We start from the raw sequence: 12,973 nt of genomic DNA, 5'->3' as shown, positions 1-12,973 counted from the left end.
CTGGCTGCGCATGTGGCATCAGATGGCCCTTCTTGTGAGAGAGCCGGTGGGACTGGAAAAAGCCTTGGAGGAAGATGGATGTGCTGGTGAACCCGACAGTGGTAGATGCTCCTGGTGTATCTTGGTGAAAAGCCCTTGGCAACTTCCAGGTGTGGATTCACCAAGGCAAAGCTGGTGCTGGACCTGACATGAGGTCAATTTACGTAAACAAAACCTAAAGAAAACTGGAGGCAGAGATCACAGGCAGGGATGTAAAGCAGAAGCTTGTTAGCTGTTCAGCAGCAGAATATTGCTGACAGGGCTTTCCCCATGCTTTCAGCAGCAAAGTCGTTACCTGAACTGTGCTTTAATATATGCTGGGGGGAAAATAACTCCTATCTGAGCTGCAAAACCTCTTTTCTAATTTCCCATGGCGGGAAAGGCAGGGCTGTGGGCCAGAAGAGCCTCCACAGTAAGCCCTTCCCACTGATGCTGTGGGTCTTTCCTGGCACAGGGGCTTCTGGCAGGGAGCTGGTGGGACAATGGCCTTTTGGTGTAGAAAATGTGCCTTTTGGGACAGGTTCTGGCATATCACAAGGTGCATAGGAGCTGTAAATGTACAGCAAAGCCCCGTGAAAACTGGGATTGTTGCATGACCGGCCTAAACCCCCTGGGTGCTGGTGTAGGGAGGGGGTGCCTGTGTGGCTCTTGCTGATAAACAATAGCCAGTGTGTGTCTATTTGATAGCACTGTGCCCTTTGGAATAAAGGCTTTTTTTCCCCCTTTTTTCCCCCCTCCTGAAACCTCGAGATGGCTTGCCCAGATTGGCAGCCTGATTAAGCAGTCAGTGGATGACATTAGCTGTGAGTGACAGGCGCAGTCAATCTCCCTCTGGTGTCGTGTTGGATCAAGGAGAGCCTCACTGGGAGCACTGCCCTGGTGCTCCTCTGGGAAGGGGAAAAATAAGGAAAAAAGACAATCTAGCAAGTCCTTTACCTCCCCCCCCCCCCCCGAGAGGTCACTTGCCAGGGTATCCCATTGGAGGTGGGATGGCGGGGTTTGCCTGCCCAGCTGGGGACTTGCTCCCTCATTGCAGTGAGAAACTGCAAAGCCTTGGACAGGCAGCACATGGAAATGGGGATTTGGAGGTTTTGCAGCTCAGCAGCGTTCCAGCCCTTCTCTCCTAAACCCTGCCCAGGGCTTGGGTTGTCATCTCCGTGATAAGCAAGTGCTGGCACAGCTCCTGTGCCTGCCATAGCCATAAGTGCATGGATGCCCTCCCACACACCCTGGGCACTGCAGGTGACAGAGCAACTCTTCCCAGAAGGTTTGTAAAGCTCCTGGTGAAGCAATGAGCTGGGATATAATGGACAAGTGGAGCCTGAGTGGGCTTGGAGTGTTTGGAAGAGGATGGTTTAGCTCTGGCATGGCAGTGGAGTCTCCCTGCTCCTGCCTGGCTACTGCTGCAGGAGGTGAGCCCTGGAACCTTCTCTTCTCCAGGCTGAACGCCCCCAGCTTTCTCAGCCTGGCTTCAGAACAGAGGGGCTCCAATTCTCTTAGTGTCTCCGTGGCCTCCTCTGGACTCTATCCAGCAGGTCCATGTCCCTCCTGTGCTGGGGGGACCCCTTCTTGTGTTGAGGGTTACAGGGAAGGTGCATCCCAGGGTATAACTGGGTGGTTGTGGCAATCTCTCAGAAGGAAATGCCAGCGTTTATCCTGGGATTTGCAGCTCAAAGCAGTGTCCTGCCTTTAGACCCTCCCTCAGCAATTCCAAGCTCTCAGGTGCTGGTCTCCCTCCTCCCTGAACACACAGATCCTGTGTGCTGGGTGGTTTGAAAGCCTCCCAGCACCTGCTGCAGCTGGATTTGGACAGTGCAACTTATTTTTAGCATGCTGATGATATTAAGAAATGTATTTTGCAACAGAAAGGTTTTGCAGAAGTGAGTCTTGTGTGCTAAGGGCTGCTTGGGGTGTTCTAGCCTCATTTGCCCCTCCCAGAGCCTGCTGGCCCCAGCGTGGCAGCCAGTGACAAGTGTGCTGCCAAGCCTCTGGAGATGCTCCTAGCCCTCAAATAACCCCCTCTGTCAGGTTCCTTTTTATTTTCTTTCCAGGTACTTAACTCCAGAGGTTGGGATTTAAATGTGCCTTTGCAACAGTGCTGCCTCCAGTGCTTTCCCATTTCTCAGGGTGTCTAACCAACCTGGTGCCTCAGGAAAGAGGGCAGCGCTGAAAAATCCCCGTCTTGTCATGGAGGTAGCCCTGGGGGAGCTGCTCTCCCATCCCGTGCCCATGTCCCCAGGAGCAGGTTTGTTGGGATGCACACCTGAGACCTGCGTTTGAAAGGTCTCAGGAGCATCTCTCTCCTTTGGGTGCTTGGGCAGGCAAAGAGGATTCGGAAGCTTGGTCTGGTTCCTGTTTCTCGAGGTGGGATGCTGAACACGCTCTGCCAAACCTTCTTGGGAAATCATTATGTGCCTCTCCCGCCGCCTCTTTCCCTGCAGCCCTGGTACAGTAGGTCTTTCCTGGTTGACTCTTTCCCTGGCTCAGGCTGCCTTTGTCACTCTCCTACGTGCTCTGCACTTGACGCTGTCCCCTAATGAGGCTGCGGGCCAGGGGCAGGCTCACGAGCTTCCAGCGCCGTAAAAACGGGAGTGGAAAGGAGTGAGCCTGGTTATTAAAGGTGAAAGGAGGCAATTAGAGGGAAAGGCAGCCGGGTGATGGGAGAAGGAAGGAGCACGGGGGTTTGCTGGGGTGGCTGACAAGGCAAAAGGCTCTCAGCCATGGGAACAAAGCGAAGGTATTAGTCATGGGCTAAACCAATAATTGATGCTCCTGGTCCCTGTGCTGTTGGCTTCCCTCTTCCCCTAAGCCTTTTGGAAAATATCAAATCCAGAAAGATTGGTAGAGGGAAGTGGCTCCCCTGCCAGCTTTTATGGGGGACCTCATGCTGCTTTCTGTTCTTCTGCTAGCTCTCATCTTGGGGGTTACCCCTTGCCAGCATGAACCCAGTGCCCTGTGAGCATTCCTGAGCCTTTCCCAGCCGTGCTGGCCCATGTCAGGGAAATAACTCCTTGTTTTTGTCCTCTTCCCAGGTCAAGGCAATCGCCTGCCATACTTCATCAACTACTTCTTTGACACCTACCTGCTGATCAACGAGGACACACCTGTGGGTAAGTGGGATGGGCCTGTGGGCAGCAGCTCCCACCACACTATGGAAAAGTACGGAAAAGGAACGCTTTTCTTTTGACTGACAGATGGAGCTTTTCTTTCTTTATTTAGCTGGGGATCAGTTTTTAGTAAATGCAGAAATCGACCCGGTCATTCTTGGCGCCTTCCCAGGCTCTCAGTCCATTAAACTTGTGGTCTTCAATCAGGGCTCGTGACTGGCTTTTAATGCGGGAGGAATCGATTGGGAGGCTGGGGTGGAGCCTGTGGAGATCCCTTCTCCCACCTTCCAGCCGTGCAGCCCAAGCAGCACCTTCCTTAAGAAAGGGCTCTTGCTGCACCCACATCATTAGCAGAGCTGTCAAGGGTTGGAAGAGTCTGGAGAGGTCTCCTCCAGGACTCAACCAGTGCTTCCAGCTGAGCCTTCTGTCCCTTCCTGGGTCCCCTTGGTCACGCATTTGCAGCCCCTGTGGGATTTAGGGTGGTGTCTGAGCAAGCAGGCAGGATGTGGAGTCTTGGTTTGGATGGATGGTGGAGGCTCCTGTGTGGTAGCTGAGCTCTGCACAGAGATGCATCCTCAGGAGAAGCCGTGGGAAGGGAGCAGGAGTGAGAGCTGCTTGGGAACAGCTTAATGGAAATGCTTCCTCACAGAGCACCTTGCTCTCCAAGCACTTGAGCTTGAAATACCTTATGGGAATTGGACTGAACTTCTATTTTGCCTGAAAATAGGGGAAGATTTCCTACAGCCTGCTTTCTAGTGAGACATTATGTGAGTCAAGTTGTTCTTGGAATTACTTTGGCAGTTGAATTTCTTTTTTTTTTTTTAAACTTTGTATTACACTGTGTCTATGTATAATTGACTCTTAAGAATATTGACACGTTGGGATTTTGTTTCCAGATGCACCGGAGGGAAATGTCAGCCTGGGAAGTGTTGACACACACAGTTGTTTCTGTGTTTCCTGCTTTTGGCAGGTGTTTTCTGAGTTCAGGTTTACTAACTTTAAAAAAAAGCAGCATCTGGAAACACCTTTCCGAGATCCTGAGTGTGCGGAGCAGAACAGTGTGTGGCACCTGTTTCCTGGAAAAAAAAGTGTCCCTTTTTGAGGTCTGAGTGCCCATTCCCATGACATCCCTTCCCTCCAAACCCAGCCGTTCCCTGCCTGCTGCCTGCCATGTCAAAAGGGATCTTAAGCAACAATTAAGAGATCATTCCCCCTCTAATCACTTACAAGAGTAAATTAGTTTTGTCAGGAGCTATTAAGACAGAGAGCTTGGAACTCATTAGGTGAGATTGGGCTGAGGGAGCTGCTGGCACTGCCGCTGGTCCAGGCTGATTAATTTCTCCCAAAACATCATCAATGCCCATCTGTTTCATTTAGGTCTGGGGAGAGCAATTTTCAGGTGGACTGACCCTGTAGTCAGTTACTTCACCCAGAAGTAATGGAAACACACACACACATGCAGAGGGAGTCAGAGATGGGAGCTCCAGGAAGGTTCTGGGAAGGGAATTGTAGGAGAGGGGGGGGATACTTGGAGAGCAGGATGAGGAGGGAGGATGGTGTTGGTTGGGCTGTTGGTGGCATGGGCAAGACAGGTCCCCAGGAGAGCCTGTGCCAGCTGCCAGCAGCTGTATCACCCTGTGTTTTACTTGGAAAATGGGAGTACTGGCTGGATAACACCCCTTGGGAGAAGAGTGTGCAGGAGAGGGACTGTCCATCTTTATCCTGCTGCTGTTTGTCTTAAGCAAAATTATTCCAGGGGCCATTTTGCTTAATCCCAGACCTTTTGGAGGGCTGTGGATAAGGGATGCTATGGACGCCAGGTGAGTTGCTGGAGGACCCTGGCAAGGCATGATGTGAGCTGGGAGGGTGGCATTGATGCCACTGGGGTGACTGCAGCCCTGGATGTGTCAGCAGGTGGGAATGGGCAGGCAGCATTCCCGGCTCCTCTTGGTCGGGGTCCCTGCTGCTGCCAAAGGAACGTCTTCTTAGCATAATGTAATGACTGGAGTCTAATTGCCCAGCAAATGGATTTGCTGTGAGCAGGACAGGAATGGGAAAATGAAGATGATCCATCATGTCAGGTCTGTAAGTAGCCTTATAACCACCTAGCTTGGATTCACCCAGGTTTCTCTGAAAGCTTTCATGCCTCAATGCCTTGCAAAATGCATGACAAAAGAGGCCATTCAGACGAGTGTAATTCCACTTCCCCTTCATCCTAGCAATAACATTTTAGCGTCACTGGAATAATGTTGTCTTAAAAGAGTGGGAAACACTTCAACCACTGCACTTGAGGTGATAACATGCACTTGGCCTTGCCCTCAGGCCATGTTGTGTCAGGGAGCACGGTCACCCGGGTGGGGATCAATGTGTCCCCTCCTGCCTATCAGACCTTGGTAACTCCTGCCTTGCTTAAAACCAGGAGAGGGATTAAGTCTGGATCTTAGGCCAGGTTGGATGGGGCTGTGAGCCCTTGGTCTGGTGGGAGGTGCCTGGCAGGGGGTTGTAACAAGATGATCTTTAAGGTCCCTTGCGATGCAAACCATTCTGTGAAGGACTGGTGTCCCCTGCAGAGCCTGCTCAGGTGAGCAGTGCACGGCACAGGGAAACCTGCTGGGATGACCATTCCCTGGGCAATGCGAGTGTGAGGAGGTGCTGCTCAAGCTGGTGACAGCACCTGGGACAGCTGGCAGGTGGGGAGGCTGGGCTCCCTCAGGACTTCTGCCAAGGCTGCTGGCTGTTTGGTTCCCATACTTATTCCTGGGTAGGAACGTCTACAGCTGAGGCCCTCGGCTCTCCACCCCACCAGCTCACCGGGATGCTTCCTGTGACTGGTGAGATGCTCAGCCCTGGGTCCCCCAAATTCAGCTGCCTCAGCACCTCCTCCCACGTATTAACCTGGGACAGCGTGGGGCCAAGGAGAACCCCCAAGTCAGCAAGTCCCAGGGTCAGGAGCACTGCAGAGTGACAGCCCCAGGCAGTGCCCGCTCAGCGCCATGTCCAGTGACCCGGGCTGTGTTTGCTGCTCAAAGCCCCCTTTTCCTTCCCTCCTGCTCCATGGCTCTCCCAGGAGGCACAGGCTGTGCTCTCCATCCCGGGGTCCACCGTACCCAGAGAGCAAGGTGGATGGATGGATGGATTGATGGATGGATAGCTGACAGGGAATTTCACAGGTTGCTCTGCCCTCTTTTTGCTCTGTGCAGCTTTTGCTGAGCTGGCAAATGCTGTGACCATGGATATTTCTTCACTAAATTTGAATAGGCAGAGCTAAACCTTGCTCTTTATAACATCTACTTCAGAATGGGATGTAGCAGGCACTGCCCATGGAGTTGTGGCTCTCCCAGTTGTGCCCCTGAGGCTGCTGCAGCCTAAGAAGAGCCAGGGATAGTGGAGTGCCACTGAGGTGTGGGTGTACTTTGCTGGCTGGTGGCGATTAAAGGGTTTAGGTTGGTGTGTGACACCTCGTGCCTGCTGAGACACAGAATTATTTCGCAAGAAAACTAAAGAGGAACATGGTATTTCACGGGCAGGGTGTTCTGCAGGATCCTCATGTGGAGCTGGGGCAGCACATCCCTCTGATATTTGTGGATGATTTGATTTAATTCTCTGTCCTAGACAAGGACCAGGCCAGAGGGCTTTTTTTCTTCAGGCAGGGAAGACTTCCATCCTCCACACTCTGTATCTGTCCTTTCCAAGGCAATGATCTCTTCCAACACAGCTTTTTGCTGCTGTGCTCTGGTCCTGGACAGGGAGATGCTTTGGCACCCAGGAAAGGTCCCTGGGGGTGCTGGGCCACTCAAGCTGCTGCTGAAGATACGGTTGTCAGTGTGGGATTGAACACGGGCTAAACCTGTTTGATCCCACAGCTGTCAGCATGTGCCGGCCACTGTGGTGCCCGGGCTCCTCCAAATGCATCACTGGAAGGAAAAAAAACAAAACCAGCGCTGGCCCTCTGATCCCTGCATCCTTCTGGACTGATTAAATCGTTTCAGAGCTCAGATATCCATGCACGAGGCTTGGGGGCGGGGGGGGCGCATCTGATGGGGACAGCTTTGGATGGAGGACTGTGGTCATCTGAGCACAGCACAGCCACCAGACTCCTTTCCCTTCCCTCAAAGGAGACACCCTTTGAGGTGTCTCCGGGTCTGCCCCCTCACTTGCAGGAGCATGCTGCTGTTGACAGAGAGGGGGGATGTACTGCTCTTTGTCCCTCTTACTCAAACTAAGGAGTTAAAGCTACAGAGAAAACGATGAATTAATCTCGATGCACCACGGGGTTACAAATCACAGTGGCAAGACCAGAAAGTACCCTGGAGGCACACTGTTAATGAGGTGCTAATTGGTTAACAAGGAGGTGGGGCTCAGGATGGCTTTAAAGTTTGGGATTAGCTCCTCCTAGGAGCAGGGCAGCAGGGGGAACACTGGGAGCCTCTGTGAATGATGCGAGGCAGGCTGGCTTTTAGCAAAGTTTGGTAAAATGGGAAGTGCTTTTGGAAAAGGCAGTGGCAGTGGTAATAGAGTGGATGGAGAGCTTGGAAAAGCCTCCATGAAATATGTGTTAAAGCAGTGACTGTGCCCTCTTCACGCCTGGTTGAATCCGTGGAATGGGGCCTCTGTGCCTGTGTTTGGTCTAATCAAAGACACCGCCTTCTCTTTAGAGATGCTCTGTCCAAATTTGCTGCTTGGTTGGATAAGCCTCCATCCAGCTTCACCAGCTTCAGCCAGGAGTCACTGTCCTCTTCACAGCCAGGGCTGAGCTCTTAGTGGGAAGATTCTCCAGAACAGCACAGGAAGGACACAGACCTGCTGGAGTGAGTCCAGAGGAGGCCATGGAGATGCTCCAAGGACTGGAACCCCTCTGCTCTGGAGCCAGGCTGGCAGAGCTGGGGGTGCTCACCTGGAGAAGAGAAGGCTTCAGGGAGAGCTCAGAGCCCCCTCCAGGGCCTAAAGGGGCTCCAGGAGAGCTGGAGAGGGACTTTGGACAAGGAGTGGGGGGGCAAGACAAGGGGGAATGGCTTCGCACTGCCAGAGGGCAGGGTTAGATGGGATATTGGGAAGGAATTGTTCTCTGGGAGAGTGGTGAGCCCTGGCACAAGGTACCCAGAGAAGCTGTGGCTGCACCATCCCTGCAAATGTCCAAGGCCAGGTTGGCTAGGGCTTGGAGCAGCCTGGTGTAGTGCAAGGTGTCCCTGCCTGTAGCAGCGGGTTGGAATGAGATCTTTTCAAGGGTCCCTTCCCACCCAAAGCATTCTGTGAGAGGTCAAGAGAGGCTGCCCATCCCTGCTGTGCTGTTGCCTCTGATAAGCTTTAGCTGATGGTGGAACCAGGCTGCTGCATATAAAAAAATCCCCAGCTGGGAGGGCAAACAGAGTAAAACAAGTGGGCAAGTGCATGGTGGCACTTGGTCTGTGGCTGGTTACAGAACTTGGGGACTATGTGTGTTAGCACTGACATGGGAGCATGGGGTTCATAATGATAAAAAACCCCACAAAGCTGCTTTTGTTGTTTATCTGACAGAAATAAGGTGACTTGGTAAGTACTGGAAGATCTTAAACTCCTTGGTTTGCTTGCTGGGTGGGCTGCCCAGGAAGCAAACACCCATGGGGTGTGTATGTGCAGCAGGCAGAATTGATTTGGCCTTTTAGGAAGGGTAATTCCAGAGGAATATGCTGTGACAGACTCTGGCTGTGACAGAGATTGCATGTTTTTGAACCTGCCTTACAAGCTTCGTTCTGGCCATTGCTGAGATTCTCCTTCACAAGGGGAGGCTGTGGCCACCTCACCTTCCTCTTCAGTGTTTATCTATCACCCAATGGCTGTTTACTGCCTAAAACTGAATTCTCAGGGTTCTTGAGTGCTCTTCAGAGGAGCAGCCTTGTTTCTAAGTGTGCTGACAACCCTAATGAACAGCAATATTTGAGGAGAGCTTAAAAAGGGGATCTCAGCTCTCCCAACTCAAACCCTTTTTCTGTCATTTGAAGGCCCATTGATGAAATTACTTGTTGAGCTGCAGAAAGTACAGCATCTATAATGAAAACTTAAGGCTAGAAAATTAGTTATTCCCAACATCAGGAAACTTAAGGTTAAAGAAAAAGCCCCACTCCCACCCAAACCCTTAACTCTGCGTCATTAAATTAATCACTTCATCAATCACTTAAACTTTCGTATCTGCTTTGCTAATAGGCAGTAACATTAGTGCTTATGTTTAAGAAGGGGAAGAAGGAGAAAGAGGAAAGTATATTTGCAATATGGACTCATTAACATGCCAGGGTAACCTTGCTCCTGGCAAGCGCCTCATCAAACCATCTGAAGGTTTGATCTTGCCACCTTTTGAGCCCTGGCATGGGGGCCAAGCCCTTTCCAGAGAGAGGGAGATAGATGTGTGAGTTCGGTAATGAGGTCTGGGGTGATTTTTTTTAATGTCTGGGATGGCTTTAGCAGCATTAATTATCTGTACAGTGCTGTCTGTAGGAGCTTCATTTGCAGGCTGGCTTCTTGCTGGATATGCCCTGTTCCTCGTTACTCTGGAATGCCCAGGCTTGGATGTCAACACCATCCCAGCTCAGTCAAATTGGGCCTGCCAGGCTGATTTGGAGGCATTAACATGGGTGACAAAACTGATATAGAGCAGAGATAATAACGCAAGTCAGGCTTAAAAAGAAAAAAACACAGGAGGGGAAAAGTACACATGTATGGATATGTGTGTATATATTCAAGTTAAGGGACATATATATATACACACATACATGTATATACGCACACACCTTTGTGGAGGTATTCATGTTCTAAGGGAATATTATGAGCCAAGGGTATTTCCCTGTACTGGAGAGAAATACTTGCATTTGCATACACTCATAATTTTATTTTTGGTGGAGAAGGGTGAGCTGTGATTTCACTACCAGAAAAAAAATATTCTGGTTGCAAACAGTGATGAACATGCTTGTGTGTTTGGCCAGATCAGAAACTTGATGTATTTGGGTTGTGTAAGCTTAAAAAAGAAGGAAAAAACCCTAACTCCTTTACCCCCTACTTCTAACGGTGGCACATCTGAGATCTCTGCAGTCTGGATCTGCCCCATCCCTGGAAGTGTTCAAGGCCAGGTTGGACAGGGCTTGGAGCAACCTGGGATAGTGGAAGGTGTCCCTGCCCATGGCAGGGGGTGGAACAAGACAGTCTTCAAGATACCTTTCAACCCAAATCATTCCATAATACCATCTTCTATAGAGAAATGTCTCTTTCTACAGAATTTCCAGACTAGTAAAAAAATTACCCTTTCAGTTAAAACTTTCTATAATTGGGCACTGTGGAAGTCCTTTAAGAAAAAAGAATTCAGACTATATGCCACCACCACCACCAGCTGGTGGTTGTTGCTTACTGGTGTAAAACAAGCCAAAAAAACGCCAAGGGAAAAAAAAAAAACAAACAACAAAGAGTTCAGAAAGGTCCAGCTTCTTTTTACGCTCATCAAAGTCATCCGAGCAATTAAAACGTGAAGAATTTACTTAGTTGAGTCCCCATTATGGAAAGCTGACGCATTCCAGTATGGGAATAGGCAGGCAGAAGAGAGCCCTTCTGGCAATGTAGATACATGCCATGGTGCTGAGACTGAGGAATGCAGCTCCTGCTGTTGGGAAGCGCCTGGGCAGGAGCCTGCCGCTGTCCCGGTGAGCATCCTCTGTGTGGGGCCGGGCTGTTGGTACATGGTGTGCTGTGTTGATTGCCTGGGTGGCAGGGCCACCTCTTGGGAAGCTTGTTTTATCATGTGTTCCATGGTTTTGGGGAGCGTGGGTCACCTCAGTGTTGTTGCATGACTCCATCCCCTCCCGGTCTTCTGGCTTTTAAACTGATTTATTGCTGGCGTGTGCTGATGCACCCTCCTGCCTTTGAATGGCTTAATGTGCTTGATTGGCAGGGGGAGTTAATAAATAGGTTCCTCCTGTCAAACTGCTCGGGTACATTGATGCCTTTTAAATTAACTGTAACCACTTGGGGAGGGGGGGGGAAGAAAGCGTTGTTGGACAACTCCATGAAAACATCTGTTCCATTTGCAGCACTGGTCAGAGCAGTGAAAAAGCTCCGTGTGCTCCCTCTCTTAAAGATTTATTAATATTGCTGGGTACACGAGGGGGAAAGATTTCAAACACTTGACATTTAATGGTTAGTAACTCAATTTTATTCCATTCATCTGCATGGCTTTGTCAGGTGCCTGCTCTGTCGAGGCTCTGGTATTGTATCACGGAGGTTGTCTTGCTGCCTGTGAGCAATTAGGAGGGTGATTTGGTACCTGAATACAGAGAAACCTGTTTCTTTTTCCTTTCTAATTGATTATTAGCTTTGAGGTGAGAGCTGGTGTCATGGAACGTAATATCCTTTCATAAACAGTGATGTGGTGGCTTTACTTGCTCTGCTATTTTGGTTTCAAGCAGTTAATTTGAAAATAAGAGGGGGAAAAAGATTTTGAAATATAGAAAGTCCAAGGGAGACGAACAATTTGGGGTATGGAGAGAAGCGCGGAGCATCCTCCCAGGCAGAGATTAATGGTTGTTACTAATGATTTTGGGAAATAGAGGGGAAGGAACAAGATGCGGCAGAGGACTGTAAAATAAGTAACAGCACTGCAGAAAACCCTGACTCTGGAAATGCACCTTTTCCCGTACGGCAGCAGCATCAAATTAAACACATCCTGCTGGATAAAACAGCATTTCTCTGCAAAGGAGCACTGATGTGTAGTGGGATGGTGAGGCAAGAGGTGAGGGGACCACACAGAAAGCATCATCCTGCCTCCTCATCTCTCCCAGCAGCTTTCCAAGGGGCATAAGGGGTGGGGAAAAATAATCTCCCTGGATTTGCAAGTTGCTCTTTGTCTTGGAAAAAATTGTTTGCACTCCCATCAGGTGCAGAGTGGGGAGTGAGGGCTTGCAGAGAGCATCAGCCAGAAGTCATTGCCCACCTGCTTTGGTGGGGTGGGGGAAACAGAAATTAAGGCTCTGTATTGGGGGGGAAAAAAAATCCAAGCTGGTTTGATCACACTGCAACAGGATGGTCTCACAGAGCCATAAAAATTGGCAGCATCCTCTAAGTTCACACAGCACTGGCAGGAGAATGAGTTTCACTGGTGCTGGGATGATCCACAGTCAGTTTCTGGCAGATATAGGTGGAAAAGGTGTCCCCTAGGAGAGAGGGGAGGCTGCTGCCTCCATGGATTTTAAACCAGGAGCTTGATTTTTGCATTCCAGGTTGTAAGTTGAAGGTGTATTTTTTATTTTGCTGGTTAGTTCATTTCAAAAACCAAAATTGCTGTACTTGATGAGCATCCCACTGTAAAATCAACTGGAATCTGTTGGAGAAGCTGTTTTCCAGTGGTGATATTCCCCCTTCCAGCCCCCAGAAGCAGAAGTTCACCCCAGGATCAGCAAATACTGTAGGTGGTCTGGGTTTGCTCTTTGTGTATCCTGCATCCTGTATCCAGTGGTATTACCCAGGCAGGCAGAGGGACAGTTTTCATTGGGGTGCTGCTCCCAGGAGTGGAGGAGTGCTCTTTAAAAGCAGTTTCTCTGTCATGGATCTGCATGCAGCCTCTTTTGAACAAGATGCAGCGTCAGATGCTGCCCTGGCTGGAGGGCAGTGACAAGGTGGGGCTGGGCCAGCTGCTCCACCAGGCATGGACTCATCCCTGTTTTCCATGAAACCCCCTGCCTTGTGCAAGTGGCCCCAGGTGGTTGGATAATGGCATCCTTAATTGTGCTCTGAGTGAGATTAACTTCTAATCTGACAGTCTGACATCTTTATTGTTATTAATGTGTGAATAATGCACTGTGGTGGGGTTTTTA

General features: G+C 50.2%; 1 protein-coding gene across 12 annotated transcripts in view; it reads left to right on the top strand.

The window, feature by feature from the left end:
- Positions 1–12,973, top strand: part of CDH23 (cadherin related 23) — a 181,895-nt gene that overhangs the window by 10,100 nt on the left and 158,822 nt on the right. For 8 of the 12 annotated variants that reach the window (XM_042033494.1, XM_042033490.1, XM_042033497.1 and 5 more), the window contains exons 2-3: positions 2,091–2,284; positions 3,072–3,149. In XM_042033494.1, the coding sequence (XP_041889428.1) occupies positions 2,119–2,284; positions 3,072–3,149 (244 nt within the window). In that variant the 5' untranslated portion in view covers positions 2,091–2,118. The remainder of the gene's footprint in view (positions 1–2,090; positions 2,285–3,071; positions 3,150–12,973) is intronic. The other 4 variants (XM_042033492.1, XM_042033493.1, XM_042033491.1 and 1 more) reach the window with 1 other exon arrangement.

Source organism: Corvus kubaryi, unplaced genomic scaffold, assembly GCF_017639235.1.
Source record: "Corvus kubaryi isolate FWS band 111438036 unplaced genomic scaffold, C.kubaryi_AGA036_p1.0 37357, whole genome shotgun sequence".
Lineage (NCBI taxonomy): Eukaryota > Metazoa > Chordata > Aves > Passeriformes > Corvidae > Corvus > Corvus kubaryi.
The sequence above is the reverse complement of the archived record's forward strand: the minus strand, read 5'-3'. Positions and strand labels throughout refer to the sequence as shown.